General features: G+C 37.8%; 2 protein-coding genes across 2 annotated transcripts in view; both read right to left on the reverse strand.

Annotated features, from left to right (window-relative positions):
* Positions 1–5,739, reverse strand: part of LOC146522062 (leukocyte immunoglobulin-like receptor subfamily A member 3) — a 60,435-nt gene extending 54,696 nt beyond the window's left edge. The window contains exons 1-5 of the mRNA XM_085149727.1: positions 5,269–5,739; positions 4,896–4,928; positions 4,081–4,137; positions 3,790–3,852; positions 1,664–1,768 (exon numbers count right to left, since the gene is read on the reverse strand). Of these exons, the coding sequence (XP_085005853.1) occupies positions 1,664–1,768; positions 3,790–3,852; positions 4,081–4,137; positions 4,896–4,928; positions 5,269–5,305 (295 nt within the window). The 5' untranslated portion in view covers positions 5,306–5,739. The remainder of the gene's footprint in view (positions 1–1,663; positions 1,769–3,789; positions 3,853–4,080; positions 4,138–4,895; positions 4,929–5,268) is intronic.
* Positions 5,740–18,707: 12,968 nt separating this feature from the next.
* The window catches only part of LOC146522063 (Fc receptor-like protein 5), a 110,096-nt gene continuing 108,137 nt past the window's right edge, over positions 18,708–20,666 (reverse strand). The window contains exons 21-22 of the mRNA XM_085154121.1: positions 19,978–20,183; positions 18,708–19,877 (exon numbers count right to left, since the gene is read on the reverse strand). Coding sequence (XP_085010247.1) covers positions 19,746–19,877; positions 19,978–20,183 — 338 coding nt within the window. The 3' untranslated portion in view covers positions 18,708–19,745. The remainder of the gene's footprint in view (positions 19,878–19,977; positions 20,184–20,666) is intronic.

Below are 20,666 nucleotides of genomic sequence, written 5' to 3' on the forward strand. Positions count from 1 at the left end.
AAATATATCATGAGCAGGCTTATAGAAACACAAAATAATAATTAAAGCTGTCCTGCTTTTTTTGCTGTTATTATTGGTATTTGTATTTTTGCATCCCGTTGGCAATATGACTTGCAATAAAACATTTTGTCGTATTGATTATTACTTAGCAACATAAATACATGACTGCATATCTTTTGTGATATGAGTCTACAATGTAGGTTTCTTCCAATCCCAATTTTTTCTGGCAGAGAAGCAGCTGATGGCAGTATGTGTTCAGTCGAGGAGATTCTGTGACAACATTTAAAGCTTTGTCTGAGTTTAGCTGGAGGACATTGGCTGATGTTCAGTTTGAGCCTCACAAAGTCATCAGTCATTAAGAGAACTCAACATGCCGGGATCACATGGTCTAAGTTTAGGTGCTGCATATCTGTGTGTCGTCAGCATCAAAATAAGAAGATGCACCATGTGTCTCCATTACATGTCCAATATTAAGCACATATAAAGAGAACAAGATCAGACTGACTCTATTCAGGTGAACACAACAGTAGTTTTGCCAAAATCTATTTGTAATTTTATAGTCCAAGTCCAAACTTTTCTGAATCAGTCAATTTATACAAACTTATTAAAAATAATTAGAAATGTAAACATGTGACAGGAAACAGTTTACAACATCAAGAACGTGGGCTCAACAAAAATCACAAGTTTACTAAAAACTTCATCAGCATTTCTTCATCTTTATATTTACATATTTATGAACATATAATCTATGAGTCGTCAGTTAGCTGTTGTTTGCTAACAACGCTGTTAAACCTCCAGTGATGGATTCAAAGCTGGAGGCTGCTCTGCTCTCAGAAAGTGATTATTAGTTCATAAATGGTAAAATACAAAGTCTTCATGTGGCACCAAAGTTTATCTGAGTTCAGTTTTATAGAAAATAATCTTCATTCAGAGTAAAATTAAATTCTTATTTTGTCTAACATTCATGATGTTTAATTTGGAGAACGTAAAGATAAATAAAGTAAAAAAACAAACAAAAAAACAAAACAAAAAAACAAAACAAAAAAACTGCTGTTATGAGTAAACATACCAGCAGTTAAAGAAAGGCTAACGTAGCAGAGCAGTCTCTCCTAAAATGAGGCCAAATTGTAGTCAAATGGAAACTTTGAGGAATTAGAAAAAAATGCTCAAACAAAAGATCTGCATCATGACACTGAGCTGCAGTGATGAAAACTCCACATGTGCAACAACAGAGGTGAAGAAACTGGGATCATTACATTTGTTTTTCATTTTTCATCAAATTTACTGAATATGTTTTTCATCTCCAGATGTTTCACTGTGATTGATGAATGTGTATTTTATGTGAAATTTTAAAAAATGTTTTACGATACTTTTGATACTAAAATAAAAACAGAACCTGTTTTTATTGAAAGACAAAGTATTTTGTTTTGTTTTTGATGAAACATTGTGCAATATAAATAAAAAGGGTGAAATATGTCCAACTTACGTGATACAGTCAGTGTGATGATATCACTCCACTTTGCCCAGGAGGAGCTTCTTGTGCCCCGACAGCTGTATTCTCCAGCATCAGACTCAGTAGCTCTGCTGATTGTGTATTCACTGGATGTCGGAGGTGTGTTTAACTTGTCTGGTCTCCATTCATACGTCCACTGAGCTCCATCACCTCCCTGAATCTCACATCTGACAGTGACTGTCTCACCGCTGTATATCACACCGCTGTATATCTGAGTCCCGGATGACAGCAGGATCACAGTGGACTTAGAAGGAGCTGATCAAACAAAAATATATCATTAGCAATGATCCGGTTAGGAGAAGAGAAACATAAAAATCCATAACATTAGCATGACCACAAAAAAGATAGTGATTAGTACAAAAAAAACATTCATTGGATAGATTTATGCACAGTCAGTAAATGAAGCTTGTTTTGATATATGATATGATACAAGGCCTTGGGAAATAGGGACGCTGATGGTGTCACAGCACCCTCTGGTGGAAATAAAATAAAATAAAATAAAATATCACATCAACAGAATTATAAAAATATAAAATCATTATAAATATCTGTCCTGGTTTTATTGCTGTTGTTAATGGTAATCATAATTTTGCTTCCTGATAAAAAAATTTGACTTGAAAATCAAGAATAACAAGTTTTGTTTTCATTAAGGACGCACTGAGCCTAATAATTATTAAATTGACACATTTAGTTTTCTAACTACTGTTTTAAAAAGTGATTCCCTCCATAATTCGAAGAAAACCATTTTTAACTTGGAAAAAAAAATTTCAAACTCATCAGTTTCCTGAATAATGACTGAATCACTTTTAGTTGTGACTAAATTTGTGTTTCTTCTCCTTCCTCTGCAGGTGTAGATGCCTCCATCAGAGACAGAGATGGCACTCTTAGAGCTAAAAGAGATGATCTAATTTTTTAGATGAGGTTTTTCTGAACTCATATTCTATGTCAGCAAAATCCTTCACATCACAGGTCAGCGTCACACTGCCCCCTGCTGGTGAGGTTGTGCTGTCTGCTGTCAGAGTGGCCTTGATTTTAAGTTCTGTAAGTTAGAAAAATATGAGGCTATTATTGTGGCCCTTTTAGTGGAAGAAGGAAAAACCCACCACATCTGTCACACAGATGTTCCAGCTGCAATTTTATTTCATACTGCAGTTGTGAGCAGGTGAGCCTGGTTTCTATCAACACAACCACCACCTGCAGCTAAATAACGTCACTTAAATGAGTGAGTAATACGCCACCTGGTGGTTTGTTCTGAGTGTGACAGAAAGCCTGAGCCTGCGAGTCTGAGCTCAGGGTTAATGAACCCTTGATTTACAGAAAACTCTCCAAACTTTGTGGATCTGTCACAGCAGAAGTGCAGCCAAGGTCACAGATAAGAAAACAGACAACCGGAAAGCAGGTGAGCTGTAACTTGATCACATGTCTGTATTTTAAGTTCATTAAGCAAAGCTTTAAGACTGTCCAGCAGATAATATCTACACACACATGTTTTTACAGATTTACAAACCTGATTATACACAGATGGATACAAGAGTTTATGTATGTACACATGACTTTGCTACAGTAAAATCTCCAAACTAAGCTACTATCATAGAAACACCAAATTTGAGAAAAAGTATTTTGTGTCCATTCTTCCAGTCGAGTCCACAGAATTATAAGAATGTGTTACTGTATAAATGAGTGAAGTGCAGAGGTGTGAACTCAAATGCAGGAGGCAAAATAACTTAAATAAAACTGAACTTTAATATCTAAACAGACTAAAAATGGAAATACACAAAAAATCAAAACATAAGAGACTAGAAATAAAATTAACTGTCAGTAGAAACAAGTAAGAGATGAACACACGTGAGTGTTCACTGATGCTCTGACAAAGACTGACAAGACACAGCAGGACTATTTATACATGACTGGGAATGAGAAACAGGTGAAAACAAACAGGAAAATCATAAAGATCATAAAGATCAAAATCATAAAGAGGAAATAATAATAAAAAAAACCCCAACTAAACAAAGACGAGGAAGAAGCACTCAGAGGAAGACGATGAAAGACCATGACAGTCATAAATAAATTCTGTATTGATGGTACTTTGTCCAATTTCTTTCACTTGTTACTCTTGTGTATGTGAAGCCTTATTCATTTAGAACTTTAACAGCTTTTAAAAGTTTTTCCATGAGGACAGTGAGGCAGACAGCACACCATGCCACTATAAATAACTGAAAGTAAGAATTAATAATAAGGATCATTAAAATCTTCAGGCAAGACTGTTACTGACTGACCTGTGTTTGAGTCTGTTTTCAGATTAGAGTTACCTGCATTTACTCTAAACTCATCACGTTGTGCTGTAAAAAATAAATGAAGGTAAACGACTAATGTAAGGTCAGAGCAGTATTTCATTAACATATTTCATTTTGGTATTTCTTTTAATGTTTTATCCATATGTGTACTTTGATGAGGATTTTGGGAACTCCAAGAGTTAATACAAAAAAGGACACTAAGGCAGTCAGCACACATGCTAATATAAGGAACATAATCTGCACTACATACACTCCTGCTGGGATCAGCTGTACCTGAGGTTGGTTGCTCTTCCTCCGATTTATCAGCATCTTGTAAATCATACATTTGCTCTGTGAGGATGGACAGATAAACACGCATGAAAAGGAAATCAGTCAGTTTCAAGGCTTCTTCCTGGTCTGCTCATGTCAAAGTCCGCCATCTAGTGGTTAAATGGAGGAAGTGCCGAGTAATAATGGTCAGAGCTCCGTGTCTGTGATAGTTCTGCATCTGTTGCTCTTGAGATGGGATAAAGTGTAAGTTTGGGCAGATGATGGATTGTTTCTACATATTAGTGCTTTGTCCTTCTTGTGGGTCTGTGACGTTTGTTACATTACTACTGTAAGCTAACTGTTAGTGCTTTGTTTTACCTGTTAGCATAAAACATGTCAGCATGTGGTATTTGTATTTACGTCACTTGACAGGCTTTGTCCATTTATTGTTAACCTCTTAAGCCCCAACGCCCCCTGATACGGGGGCAAAAAGCAGGAGATCAGGTAGGCTTGGGGCTTAAGAGGTTAATGTTATAATCTTGCATTGGTCATGTGACATTTGTGCATCTACACTGAGATTAAATGTACCTGCTCTGTTTTGTTGTTACAGTTTTACAGACTGAAAGTGGTACAAATGGTACATCAGTAAAAGCTCTGAAGAACGCCACAGTCTCCACATGGAGCGCTTACTGAAGCCATTTATGTTTAACTGCACAGGCTGAATAGAAGCATTGAGTCTGTGCAGAAGATAACATGTAAACACAGGGAGGATATTATTGAGCACATTATAGGAGATAACAGCTACATATATGAACAGGAAGAAACTAATCATTTCTTACCTTCAGCATTTCCACAGATGACTGTACTGAGCACTAAAATAATGAATAAAACCTCATCAGACATTATACAACTGACAAGATCAAAACTGAATTAAATTAAGACTTCATTAAAGATGAACAGTAATCACCAGTAATCTGTTTGTCAATAAAATAAAATAAACATAATAACTCAAACTGTTGTAACACAGTGTGTAACTATAAGTGATGCAAAAAGCAGCAGTGTATCAAACATTTAAACGCTTTAAGATTCACAAGTCTGCTTTGTTCCAGCTCTCAGGTAAACAGGTTAAAGCAGTGACTCACTGTAATTCTCACAGATCAGAAACATTTTCATTAATCGCTGCCATTCAAACAATGTCAGACGTGTACTTACAGAAAAAGCCCATCATGCAGAGCAAAGAGAGCCCCATCGTCACATCCAGTCTGCTGCACTCTGATCCTCTGATAATCAAACAGTTTTAGTTTGCAGATAAAGGAGAAGTTGTGTTTAATATAGATACAACAGGAGTTTTTCTACAGGCTCTTATTCTGATTGGTCTCTCTGTGCTTCCTGCCCTTGCACACAAAACTCAAACAGCTCCTGTAGCTTTGACCGCAGCAGTTGGTTGACATGTTTATATTTCCTGTCCACTGCAAACATAGAAGCTTGTTTCTTGTGTTGTGTTGTTTCCTTTCTCTATAATATATAAAGCCGTTCTCTTGCTTCATGTCAGGATATTTCTTTTGCCCTTTTGGGGGATTTTTTGGGTGCAATATCCTTTATTATTTGTCTCCTGGCAGGTTTCTGCAGACTGGGAGTCACTAAGAGTGAATATACAAAAAAACAGCTTTTCTACTTCGGTGCCTGTATTTTCACAGATGAATTAAAATGAATTTTTACTTTAGGCTGCATTAAAATGTCTTTGTTTTTTTTTTTTACTCTTAGCTGAAACATCATCATGCAGTACTATAGTGAAAAGGCTCCTTTGACCTCAGACCTGTGAAAGTTTCCACCTTGTGGTTAAATTCTGGTTTTAAGTTTGGTGGAGACCCAAACACAGGAAATGACTCAGTGTGTGGCTGAAGTGAGACTAAAGACCTTTATGTTTCACCAACTAAAGAACAATTAGATTCATAGATAAATTCAAAGTTATATTTATTATCTTTTGTCATATCAAAGTAAAGCAGGAACTCATTTATTCTGCAGACTGTTCTTTGTCTTGCTTTGACATGTGCAGATGCACACTGACCTTAGCCTCTGACTACATGTAAACACAATAAAATAAAACAAACTGATGAAGTGAAATAATGATTGAAACACTGTAATAATGATGTTTGTGTTGAACACCACATGTTACCAACCAAGATCATGTGATTGTGTCCAGAGTCAAAAAGCAGACGGACATCCAGAGCAGGACTCAGAGTACCAAACAAAGGTGACCTTTATTATGAAGCTGATAGTTTCAGGCGTCGATGGTAACAAATGAAGAAAACTGAGTTACAGATAACTGATCACAGGAACACAGAGACTTACCTGTGGGTCATCACAAAATCTCTATTGAGATCACAAAAGTGTCAACTTACACTTTCCAGTCAACATAAATAAATAGCTGAGACTTAAACACTGTGATTCCACAGACGTTAATCTGTCCAAATGATTCAGTGATGTGTAGACTAATACATCAGAAGATACTGTGGTGTATTACCTACAACATGACTGTAGACAGATGTTTTTTTTCTGTGTATCTAATGTTATAATAATAATTCCTCAGAGACTTTTGCCTTTATTTTTACTCATGTTGCCATAGTAACTTTAAATCGTAAAAGTCTACTGAGAAAATGCACAAAGCATTGCAACAAACCACATGTTGCTTCATTGTGTTAAACAGTTCACATATAACTGGACCAAACTTCCACTTCCTCTTTACATTTACTGAAGTTTGATAACAAGAATAAGTAACCACACCAGACACCACATCCACACCAGAGTTTTTGAAGTGTTTTAGAGCGGTGGTTTGATGTGGATGATTGTTTGTCCTTGTATATTATGTGCATGTGATCACAGCCCTGGGCCCTGTCCTCAGCTTGTGACGGGTCCCTGGTCTCTGGGAGGGTCGGCTGCCCGTTGCCTCTGGTTCTCAGAAGCTCTCCTCATGAGGGCTCCTTCTTCCTTCTGCCCTCTTTCAGGTGCTGTTTGTTTTCTGTATCGCTACCTCTTTTCTCTCTCTCTTTCCTTCTCTTTCATTCTTCTAATTTCTTCTTCCTAATCTGGACCTCCCCACCTGTCAGCCCTGGCACTGTTACAGTAAAGATGTGTAATTTTTTTTCTTTTACTTTAATACCTGCAAATAGTTAATGTAGCAGTTAAAGCACAGTTTCTATAGTAAATGTTCTTCCTCATTTTAACTCTGCAGGCTGATGAAGAAAGCAACAAAAGATCATTGAGGTTTGTTTCAGTGCAGAGATGGTGCAGATAAGACTGCAGCTCTGTGTGAACTTGCAGTTATACAAATAACAATGTTTACACAATATTTTCCATCATTCACGTCTTTTTGAGAAGTCATCCTTCCTGTCACAGTCTGATCTACAGGTCAGAGTCTAAACACTTTCTGCATACTTTCATGGTCTCAATCATTAAAGTTTCACATCTTACTGACATGTTAATAGTCTAAAGCAGCGGTCCCCAACCTTTTTTGCGCCATGGACCAGTTTATGCCCGACAATATTTTCATGGACCGGCCTTTAAGGTGTCGCGGATAAATACAACAAAATAAAACTAGTACCGGTACCGAAAAAAAGAAGATTTATTCATAACACACGTGAAAAGACCAAGGAAAACTGAGTAAATGATAAAAACGATAACAAAATAACGCTGAAAACCGATAAAAACCCTGAAAACCATACATTTTCACACCTGAGCCTCAACTCTCGCGGCTCACGGACCGGTACCGGTCCGAGGCCCGGGGGTTGGGGACCGCTGGTCTAAAGTATTGTCCTCATTAGGGTATGAAGAGGACAATAATGTGCAGTGTGCCTTAGGACCTTATGTTTGCTGGATACTGATGGCTTAAAATAAGAGATTGCTACACAAAAAACTGTTGTCTCAAACCACAGGCTGCATTTCCTCTTTTCTATGTGGCCGAGACGAATACGAGGCCGTTCAGTGGATTAAAAATAAACTTGTTGCAGAACAGACAGCAACCACCAACAACCCTTCACACACATGTGGTCACTGTAGCTGCCGCCCTGTGTGTCGACATTATTCTGTATTGTCATGTTTGCAGTTTGATCTTTACTTTATAGATAGAGTTAGAAGAATATATATTTTTTATTTTAAACATTTAAATATAACTTTAATAACAAGAGAAAAACGAAAAAACAAAATGTAAAAATCATCAAGTTTTCATGTAAATATCTATGTCTACAGAATGTGTGTGCTGTAAAAAGGAGTAGGATGAAGTTTACAGTTTTAATAATAATGGATTGCATTTATATAGTGCTTTTCAGGACCCCTCAAAGCACTTTACAATACCACTATTCATTCACTCTCACATTCATACACTGGTGAAGGCAAGCTACAGTTGTAGCCACAGCTGCCCTGGGGCAGACTGACAGAGGTGAGGCTGCCATATCGCACCATCGGCCCCTCTGGCCATCACCAGTAGGCGGCAGGTGAAGTGTCTTGTCTTGCCCAAGGACACAACGACCGAGACTGTCCGAGCCGGGGCTCGAACCGGCGACCTTCCGATTACAAGACAAACACCCAACTCTTGAGCCACAATCGCCCTTTTCCTGTTCCAAACCCATTATCTCAAATGTAATTGCTTACAGATCCATATCTAGAATTCAACATTATTTGATCCATACATGTTTAACTATGTACAAGTCTAACACATGAACATACACAAATAAAACCATTTGCAGCATGTAAACCAAAACAACAACAAACTACATTTTTACATAAACTAAGCATCCTGGGTTCAACATCTGCTTAATCTCTGAGCTTATTTTATGTGACAAACACCTTAATAAACACTTTGGTTAAGCTTTGGTTACTCTGGCCTTGATCTATTAGAATGAGGGCACAATGAGACAACTCAGTCACTGAGAGGAAGATTTCCTATATTCATGCAATTTATATTTTTAAGCAATTGTGTGAATTTTTGTACTGATGTACTTGTCTTGATTTCATCTGTACAGGTGTTCCACACACTAACTCCTCTGACTGTAATGCTGTGATATTTTACATTTGTCCTTACTATTGGCTTGCTGAACATAAGGATTCCTCTCATGAGTATTTGGTCTTATATGGAACAAGTTCTGAATGTTGTGGGGCAAAGATTTATTTGCTGATTTGTACATTGTTTGCACAGTTCTGAGGTCAACCAAATCTTTAAATTTGAGAATATTTAATTTAATAAAAAGTTGATTTAATGGTTCTCTTGAACTAGTTTTATTTGTTATGCTTATTGCTCTTTTTTGCAGAATCTATATTGGATGGGTGTGTGTTTTATACGTCTTTCCCCACACATCCACACAGTATGTCATTAAGGTCAAACCAGGTCTTCAGATTATTTAATTCACTTTCTAGTTCATTCAGACGTTGCTCCAAGTTACTTCCACAGCACAGTAAGTTTGTATCATCTGCAAATAATATTACTTTCAAAGAGTTTGAAATTGCACATATCTCATTAATGTACAATATGAAAAGCAGCAGCCCCAAAACTGATCCTTGGGGAACCCCTCACACAATTTTGGCATTTATGGCATTTATTTCTGTAAAAAAAATTTATTACGGTTTTTAAGGTAACTGTTAACCCATGATATTGCCATCCCTCTGATTCCATATGTACATAGTTTGTTATGTAAAAGGTTGTGATCAACTGCATCAAATGCTTTCTTTAAATCTAAAAAAAACTCTGACAGTATATTCTTTGTTTTCAAAACAGTGTTTACTGTACCTATGACCTCCATTAAGGCATGCGTTGTGGTCCTTTAGGGTCTAAATCAATATTGCTCTTCATATAGTACATTGGTTTTTTTTGTGATAAAGTCATATAATCTATTGTAAAATATTTTTTCCAGTATCTTAGAAAACTGCAGTAGTAGAGAGATGGGCCGATAGTTTGTGAGAAGATGTTTATCTCCAGCTTTATATATTGGAACTACTTTTGCAATTTTCATCATATCAGGAAATAAACTACTTTGTAATGACAGATTACAAATGTAGGTCAATTGTTTCACAATACATCCAATAATATCTTTAATTAAGTCCATATCAATGCCACCGCAGTCAGTTCATTTCTTGAAGTTAAAGGATATAACTGCATCAATAATTTCCTCTTCATCTACTCCCCTCATAAACATTTAGTTTGCTACATTAATAGTTTTAGTTTTAGGAGGGTTTCCAGTTTTTACAATTTCTTTTGCCAAGCCAGGACCAACAATAAGAAAAAGGTCATTAAAACCATTTTGCATTTTTTTATGTCACTGGTGTCTTTGTCATAAAATTAATATAAATTTAATCCTGTCAGACAGGACAGGATTGGAAGGTTGATGGTTCGCTCCAGTCTGCGTGCCAAATATCCTTGGGGAAGATACTAATCCCAAGCTGCTCTCTGATCCATCTACTGAAGTGTGAATATGTGACAGAAAGCAAGTAAATAGGAAAAAGTGCTTGGGTAAATTGGGCAAGTTGTGTAAAGCGCTTTGAGTGCTCAGAATAAAAAAGTGCAGAAAAGGAACCGAACCATTTATCAGACATTCCTCAGAGGTTCCTCAGACCTCGATGCTCTTCCTGATTGTGTTGCTTGTCTTTCTCCAGGTCTTTCCCTGCAGGATGGTGGCCCTCTCTTTTTTTATGCCCACTTTCTGCATCACTTATTCTCTGGTGTAATAGAGAAACATATAATCAGTAGTCAGGGAGTGAATGTTAGTTACAGATGATCTTACACACCACCTCAACATAGTATAGTATAGTTTGTATAGGCGTATAGATTAGCTTGTATGCCTTTGTATACACACACAAACAACAACAAAGTAAAGAATCAACAGCATAATGTAGTGTTTGGGATTTCTGAGGTTCAGCAGTGCTGGGAATAGTGGGAATGTTACTGGGAGGCGCTTGGGTAACAAAAGGCCATGCACAGGTGTAGTTGGCCTCTTTGTCTTAGTTTTGTTGTGTTAATGAAGCTAAGTTTTTCCTCACAAATCAGCTCTGAGCCTGGAGGACTGAAAAAAAACAATTTAAATTTTCACAGCTGCAGAAAAAGATTCAGTGACTTTGTGATTATTTCCTTATTTTCCAACAAAGATCCGAAGTTCAAACTTGTGGCTTCAGACGTTTTCACGTATCTCAACTCTGTTTGGAGATGCTGACACCATGTGGACAAATGCTATTATTGCAGGTTTGTGGGTTACAAATGCTTTTAGCATGGCAAACCATATAAGTAATAGTAATACTGTTTCAGTGTGGAAATATCTGTGTGTCCGTTATTCCAATAAGTGTTTTTATTCATCATTTCTATGAGGAAAGGAAGAAGGGAAAATGTTTCGACTTTAAATGTCTGTGAAGGTTCTCAGTCATCCAGGTCATCGTAGTCAAAGGAGCTTGCAAAGAAAAGCGTCTGGACTTCTTTAAATTGCTTGAAGACGTTTCACCTCTCATCCAAGAAGCTTCTTCAGTTCTAAGGTCAAATGGTGGAGAGTCCCAGATTTAAAACCAGTGGGAGTATCCCCCCACAGAGGGACAAAAGGACCCCCTGATGATCCTCTAATCGCCTGAGCCAAGGTGTGAAAACTGGTGTGGGTCCCAATCAGCCAGGGTTTCAGGTGAGCTCATTGTGAAACCTGGCCCCACCTTATCATGTGATTTCCTGAGGTCAGATGGCCCAGGATGTGAGTGGGCATTAAGGCGTCTGGGAAGGGAACTCAAAACTGGATTATAGATGGCAGACAGTTGGTGTCGTAAACCACCGCCTCTGTTCAAAGATGGTCGCTCACAGTGGACATAAATGGCTTCTTTCACTCCTCTTTCAAACATCTGTTTTCTCTGTCCAAAATGTGAACATTGGCATCCTCGAAAGAGTGACCTTTGTCCTTTAGATGCAGATGGGCTGCTGAGTCTTGTCCTGTGGAGGACACAGGACAAGACTCAGCAGTCCAGTCTAGGTTTAAATCTGGGACTACCCACCATTTGACCTTAGAACTGAAGAAGCTTCTTGGATGAGAGGTGAAACGTCTTCAAGCAACTTAAAGAAGTCCAGACGCTTTTCTTTGCAAGCTCCTTTTACTACGATGACCTGGATGACTGAGAACCTTCACAGACAGTAGTGGGGATAGGTTAATTGGTCAATCTAAATTACCCATAGGTGTGAATCTGTGAGTGAATGCAAATGGTTGTCTGTGTCTCTGTGTGTTAGCCCTGCAACAGACTAGCGACCTGTCCAGGGTGTACCCCGCCTCTCACCCTATGACAGCTGGCATGGGCTCTAGCGCCCTCCGCGACCCTAGCGCCCTCCGCGACCCTGGAAAGGATAAGCGGAAGCGAATGGCTGGATGGACACACAGTATATTTGTTTTTCTATAAATAATAATGACTTCTCTTTTGGGTTTTTTTGTTTGTTTTGTTTTGGTTGTTTGTTTTTCCATAATTTGTGTATCTGCAAATATACAAATTCTGTTTTTTTCATATGAAAGAAACTATACTGTGGTGGGGATTGCTAATTTCTTGTTTTTGATTTATGTATGTTTTGTTTTGTTTTGCTTTACTTTTGTTTCATATGTTGTTTGTTTAATTTAAGACTAAAAAAAAAAAAAAAATTTTTTTTGAATGAGTGGTAAAACTTGAGGGGGTAGGGACAAATAAGTAAATACTTCTACCTACTCCTTTTCAAACAAATAATGGAATAATATATTGTAATGATTGTGAAGGCTCATGTTTGAAATGACAGATTTTAGAACTAATGAATTTAACTTTAAGCTTAATTGCTTAATTTAAGCTTAATGCACTTTATAATCTGGTGCGCGGTATGGTAAAAAAAAAAAAAAGTATGGTAACTTCTACCTTACTTTATTATGTCCAGCAGTCCAACTTTTTGTGCATGGTGCTACCGCAGGTGCCTTTGACGGTGCAAAACGTTTCATCGACATTGTTGTGTTTGTTGGGGAGAAAACTTACAAACATACAGTACAGCACTTCAGAGTCGCACTGCTAGTGTTTGATGTAGCCATTCTGTACTGTACAGGAGAGCACGGCACAGAGGAGATTGACAATGATCTACAGCCGATCAGGATGCAGAACACAATGCGCTTTAAAAAAGAAAAAAAGAAAAAAAAGCATGCAAAATTGCACTAAAAGAATCCGTGAAACAGCGAGGCTGCAAAAGGTGAACCGCGTTATAGCGAGGGACCACTGTAATTGTGAAGATAAGTCACAACATACCCTTCGTAAATACTAACATACTAACATATAGAGACCCTTACCAGCAATCATTCATGTATTTTTTTAATATCCTGTGGCTTTTTTTCACGGTTTGTTGACATGCTGTGTAGGTGTGCACTGATATCGACATAACGGGGAAACATCTGGCTTTGACTATTGTTCACCTGTAGTTTGAATGCTGAACATTTGCCTGTTTAAATCATAAGAACTGTCACTATAAAGAGATGTCTTCTGCATGCAGTAATGCAGTTCTGCTTGTGTTGAGTGATGTAAACAAACAATCGATCTACGCTCTTCAAACATCAAAACAGATCATTAGATTTTTTTATGACACAGCAATGGTGAGTGTTCCCACCCTCTGCTCTTTGTAACTTAACGTAATCTTTCCGTTTTTGTATTTTGTATTTTGATTTTTGGGACCACCTTCGCAGTAGCGATTGACTGCAAAATAAAGCTACCGGAAATGTACAACCCCATCCCGTCTTAAAACAGGAAGTTAGCATTTTATCGTGCACAGGGTCTATTCCACGTTTCCCTCTGTGTGTATTTATAGTGTGTGTCCTCGTGTGCTTGTTGCTGGTTTGTCTGTGTTCTTTCTCTGCATCATTCTGTGTCGTCTCCCTGCATCGCCATTTAAGGGTTCAGGTTTGTTTTTGTTAGTTTTTTCCAGTTTAAGTTTGCTTAGTTTGCGTCCCTGCCTTCGCTGTTTCTGTTTGTTTCACCACTTCATGAATAAAAGTCATTTGCATCTCAGCTGCCTGCATCTTAGGTCCTAATTCTCAGCCTCCACTCATCTGCCACGGCAGACGTGACAACAATAAACTCAAAAGTAACTGATGTTTGTTTAAAATAATAATAAAAAGTATTTTACCAACCTGGTGAAGCAGGAATCTGTAAGATAAGATAAGAATACTTTATTAATCTCAGAGGAAACTAAATTGTCACAGTGGCTCAAAGACAGTAAGAACAGTAACTGACTAAACTAAATAATATAATATATCACAAAGTATGAATAATAATGCACACCACAAAAAGTAGAGAATTTCAATTCTGTTTGTACCAGCTGCAAATGGCAGCATTTCATTGTGCATTCAATGGATTTTAGTAGCAGCAGGTATAGAGTATTGCACATTGAGATATGTACAGACACCAGTGTGTGCATGTGTGCTTTCACATGATGATGTATGTTGTAAAGTCTGACAGCAGCTGGAAGGAAAGATCTCCTAAATCTCTCCTTCACACTGTGGGTGCAGCAGCCTGTCACTGCAGGAGCTGCTCAGTGCTGTCAGAGTGACCTGCATGGGGTGGGAGGTGTTATCTAACAGGGATGACAGCTGAGCCACCATCCTGTCACTGACTACCTCCACTGGGTCATGAGGACGTCCCAGAACAGAGCTGGTCTTCTTCATCAGACTGGTCAGACATTATGTTGTTTACTTTCTCCTCTCTCTCCTCCCACCCAACTGGTCACAGTACATGGCAGCCCCTCCCTGAACAATTAAATTGATACTTCTATATTTAAATTGCAAAAATGTTGACTACAGCCCTCCAGTCAACCTCAATAATTAAATGAAACGTATATACTGTACAAATCTACAAAAAGTAAGCCGCCTGTAAAAGATAAACTATTATTATTCCCAGAGATGGGAAATTCACTTTGTTACAGCAGCAAAGTAAACAGGGCAGGAATAAATAATACCTAAAACAACACTACTATGCAAAAATAGAAGAGAATAAACCATTGAATTATGTGAAGAATAATATGTCAGAGTATACTGTGGTGTCCCTACAATATGACTGAATTAACTCTCAACCTCACCAGCGTCACCTCATGTGTCACACACAGAGGTGCTGGTTGGACCAACTGAAGCCTTTTGGTTTGTTTGTTTGTTTTTGTTTCTCCAGACAGAATATGAGATATTCACATTTTACTTAATTCAAATTGTGCTGTCACTTTAAAAGTAACATTTCATATGTCATGCAAGAAACCTAAACTATAACGTAAATGTAAAATGAGCAGCTCGTGTCCAGGTTCACCAAAGTCAGTTTTGTGACTGAAAGCTGTCGGCCAAATTAGCACGATGATGTGTTTCCACAGGAGAAGAGCTGCATTATTATAAGCTGTTCCACCACATAAACCTGAAAACTACCTGTGACAGCTGACCTGTGTGATGTGTAGAAGAACATCAAATTTTATTTAGCATCAAATCCGTGTGTTAATGAAGAACATGTTCCTGTGCCATGTGCATAAATATACATCAATCTTGTTTTTGTTTTTTTCCTGTGGGCTTTGTGAGGCTGCAGGTATTTACGAAAGTCTGAAAGACTAACACAATCATGTGACAACACTGTGAAAAGCTGAGAGTTGCTTCTTCCTCTGTGCAGAAATGTAACTAAAAACCTTAAACCAGCTTTAATTCTGTTCAATTTCAACACAATCCATGTATCATTATTGGAATGGACTAACACTGCACCCATATCTCTGAGTCATCCACCCGTGATTTCTCCCTCTTATTGTGTGTTTTGAAACTGAAAGTCACTGATAAGCCACCACAATATCAGGGTCCAGGATATGAGAGTACACTCATCCAGCTCTGAAACTCCACAGATCACTGTCAGATCTGCGATGGACAACATTTAAGAATCTGTCAAACTGCTACAATTGATGCAAATCACAAAGACCAGAAATATTTAGGCTGGTGTCTGAATTGTACCGTATATAATAGTGTAACAAATGTTAAAGGTTATTTTGCTGTGATAGGTTGAGTATCTCTGTTCACTGTTGCTGTTTCTTTAAGAGACATTTTTGTTTGTGCTGCAGTAAAAGTCAGTGAGTGTGGTTTGTTTTTTAGAGACAGAAGTAAAAGTCACTCACCTCAGCGTGACGGCTTTCTTTCCCTTTTTATACTTTTAGGCCACATGTTGAAACTCATAGCCACGAATTTCTCTTTTTTAGGTGAAATCTTCCAGCAGAGATCATCCAATCGGATCCTTTTAGGGAATCGGACCTCTAAACTGTCGGTCGTCATGAGACAGGACCACCAACAGATACCTCTTTCCACATTTAATTCCTTCGCCTGTGTTATCACTCCGCAAGAAACTTGATGAGCTCCGGACAATTGTCAGGTTACCGAAGGAGTAAAACAGCCTTTCTGTTTGTTGTAATGGAAACTCGGCTTAAAGAACAATGATGTGTTCATGTTGAAGTCAGAAGTTTGGAATTTGCAGCTGGAATGCCCCATCAAGACAGCTACCAAGTCAATAAGCTCCACCTGCCCTGACTTAATGGGAATGGCAGATGAGGAAGTTGGAGGAAGGAGAGATGACTGACTTTTAATTACTTTTATACAAAATTATTGATTACACGGATATGAGAACAAACTAAGCATTTTGTGTTTTATGATCTTGGATTATTTTCCTTTGGACTCCCTTGGAGGCTAATTATGGCACAGCGGGGAATCAAACTGAAGAAGAAAAGTAGGGTCAAAAGAGCCAAACCACAGAGAGAGATGGGTCTGAGAGCAGGAGTGTTGGTGTTCATGAAATAGTGTCTAAATTTGAAGAAGTCAGTGGATTTAAATTTCTTGTTACATTTAAAGATGTGTGTGAAGAGGCTCAAGATGCACAAACAGCATAAAGATGAGATGAGAAATGTGTTGAATATGAAAATGTTACTGAATGGGAATATTCTTGATTTCTATAAGTCTGAGGTGCAGAGAGTAAAGACACTGAAAGTGATTTGTTCCCATTCAGGGTAAAAACTGACTGATATGAGCCCTGAGAGTCTGAAAGTGCTGTGTTTAAAGATGTAGAAGCAGCTGAGGTCGAGATTGTAGGTTTAAAGAGTCGGGCACTGCTGTATTGTTAACATTCAGAGATGATGCAGTTAAAGTGAGCTTGGGGTACATGAGCTATCATATTAGGCAAATGCCAGCAGCCTCCATTGTGATGCAGTCACGGTCCTGTAGCAGCAGTGTGCAGTATTTCCATAAACAAGTAAAAAATAAAAGTATAAATCTGTAAGTTTGGTCAGCAGCTGTGGTTCCAGAGGAGATCTTTGGGGTTAGACCAGGATATCTGAGTTTAGGGTTTCACTACAGTTAAATACAGTATCTCCATAAATTCACAAAGTTACACAGTAAATGGTGGGAAATAACACCAACAACTATATAGTGTATTATGAAGTACTACAAAACAACAACAAAGTAAAACCCCTGTACTGTGGTGTTTCATTGCCTACTTTAAATAAAGGGATATCAAGTATTAGTCTGACAGTGTCCTCAGCATCTGTAGCCCACTACACCCCAGATGGTCTCAGTAAACTGAGGACTCATCATCTCCATCCACAAACATAAGTGTACAGTCTTCTGGGTTGTAACACTTCTCACATGCTAAACTGCTCCGAAAGTCTTTTTTATAAATCTTCTTTCATTTGGAAACATTTTGACTCGTCTCGACTTATAACATCGACTTATTGATCACAGTCCTGTCAAAGCAGATCATCAGCAGATTCATTATAATTAAGCTGTTGAATGATCAGCTCATAAAAGTTATGTTCATGTTTTCAGTGTTTTCTCCATCCAAGCTCATCCCAAAGTCCAGACATGCAGGTGATTAGGAAAAACATCTGATCTGAATGTGCTGCTGACTCTTTGAATATTGTGATTTCCTGATGACCAGGAGAAAAATGTCTGGAAAACATGCAGAACGTTTAGAATGAAGTAGACTGTGGAAATGTGCAGTCAATGAAGGTTACAGTAGGAGACACCTGGTCCTGGTCAGATGAACCACTTTAACTGGCTCCTTTCTTTTTAGCCCACAATGATCATTTTGATCTGTGTTTTATTCTCATTATTTTAAATGGACTCAGTTAACAAAGGACCAGTAAAAAAAAAAGCACAATGGCTGTAAACAATAAAGTTCACAGATTAGATTAAGACATCAACCTAAAGATCAACATAACAATGATGTCACATAAAAGAAGCAATTATGAAACTTTGACTGCAAACTACAGATCTGCTAAAATAATAAATCAGCCAACTAGATTTGATAATTATATTATAACAAGATGTTGAAATGTATGTTATTTATACATCAGTTTAACCTGAAAAGAGGACGTTACTCTCAAGTGTTGAGGGATTATTTACAGGTAACATTTAGTGGACAAAAAAGGTGTGTGGATAAACTGGGATTTCTGTTCCAGAGTAATGTAATAAGAAACCAGCAGGTGGCAGCAGTGTGCTGGTTGGCACTGTCTCCTCACAGCAAGAAGGTCCTGACTGGGTTTTCCCCAGGTCTGTGTGGCCCCTCTCCGGGAACTCCAGCTGCCTCCCACAGCCCAGGGACCTGGATGTTAAATTAACTGGTAATTCTAGTGGTCGTAGGTGTGAATGTGAGCCTGAATGCTTGTGTGTCTCTGTCTGATAGTCATATGACACAACTGTGACTTGTCCAGGTGTACACTGCTTCTGGATTGAGGAGTAATAATATTTTAAAAACAGACAGACAAAGAAAGCAGAGCTGCACTTCACAGTTTGTATTGATGATATTTTTGGACCCAGTTGTGTTTTGTTCTTCTAGAAAACCATATCTGGGACAAGCACAAATGTAAAGGCAGCCAGTGATGCCTCAACATCTTTAAAACTCAAGCCTGCATCATCAACTCACAGAGCTCTGGACACAAATGTCTACTGGGACCTAACCAACTTGTTTTGATGACCAGGCCTTTATTCTTTCTTCAATAATAAGAAATAGTAATAATGTATACCTACATGAGTACTTAAATGGAGAGCACCGCGTCTTATTGAAAAAATAAAAGGTAACATCACAATATAGCTTCAATAAAAACTTTAAAGCAGCCAATCATGAAGCCAAGAGTTCTGTGGTCCACTTCCAAACCAGAAAATCTAATCAAGCACAAACAATCTTAAATCTTTACTCTGATGAAAATATAAGAGAAAGTGAAGTCAAGGTTAAATTTATTTATATATGTTTAAAACAACAGAGCTGATCGCAGAGCTCTACATTTAAAATATATAACCTTAAAAAAAGTAAAATGTTAAATCCAGAAAAAGTGAGAACAGCAAACAACATTAAAATAAAATTTAATAAAAAATAAAATTCACAGCATCTGACAGTATCTGACATCAAATGAATCAATCTCAGCTTTTTCATGTTTTTATAACAAATAATTCATTTTTGCATGATGCAGATCTTTAAACTCAGACAGTAAAAGTATTTGTTGGTGTTCATACCAGCACTAATGTGACTCTGCTGACTTTTTTCTCACTTGCTATTGGAACAGGATACATTCAAAATTTTATATTAAAGCTTAAAAAAAGAATTAAAAATATCAGCTGAATATAAAGAGCATGGATCTGAAACAGGACACATCTCTGTGTGCTTTATGCTAAAAGATAGTACCAAATCTATATCATATTATTATTCACTATCATCTTCATAAACACCAAAGACTGAGTGTGTCTGATATTTGAGCAGCACAGGAGCAACAGTGGATTCATTAAAAGCTTCTTTTTGCTGCTGCAGTTCTCCTCACTGACCTGTAAGACAAACACAAAAAGAACAGAAATGTCCAAGTTTCAGGATGTTCACCATTTAATAACTTGAAGAATAACTCATCCTGCATGGCAGCATAATTACCAGGAAAGCTTCCTGATGTGACTTCAGAATAAACTGCTGCATCAGCTGCAGGACTTGATTTTCCTGTGAGTGGAAAGAAGATTTTAAGACCAGATAAACATGTTGAACAACATTCACTGGAGGTGATGGCAGACTTTGTTTACCTGCTTTTTTCTTGGCTTTTTCTTTTTTGGGATGTTTGACCTCAGCATACATCAGACTGTCCTCTAAAAGAGAAGTCAGAGCTCAGGACACATTTGATCAGCAGGTATATGACACAGAGCTGTTGGACACATGTAGATTTAAACTCTGCAGATTTGTCAGCTGCAGCCATTAACAGCATTAATGCCACAGGTGATTCTCGCTCTTTGTAGTTTCACTAGATTATTACTTTAGCTGCCAAGAAAAGAACAGACTATTTTAAGTGCTAAGAGCAACATGTAAGAACCATTGATGGGACGTCACAAGGTTTCTTTTACTGTTATAAGAAAGTTAACAATTTAGAATTTTGAACACAGGATATTTTATTTAAGCAAATTAGCAGGAGCAAAGCAAAATCGTAATCAACTAGTAATAATCACTTGATTCAGTCACCTGAATTTTATCCAAATATAACTAATCTACTCAGTGCTATCGCTGCTTTCAGATATAGTGTGGAGGTGAGAAGAGGGGTAATCAGTGCTGCACTCCTCTCTATCCTGTGCATGAAA

This window comes from Neolamprologus multifasciatus, chromosome 3 (assembly GCF_963576455.1).
Source record: "Neolamprologus multifasciatus chromosome 3, fNeoMul1.2, whole genome shotgun sequence".
NCBI lineage: Eukaryota > Metazoa > Chordata > Actinopteri > Cichliformes > Cichlidae > Neolamprologus > Neolamprologus multifasciatus.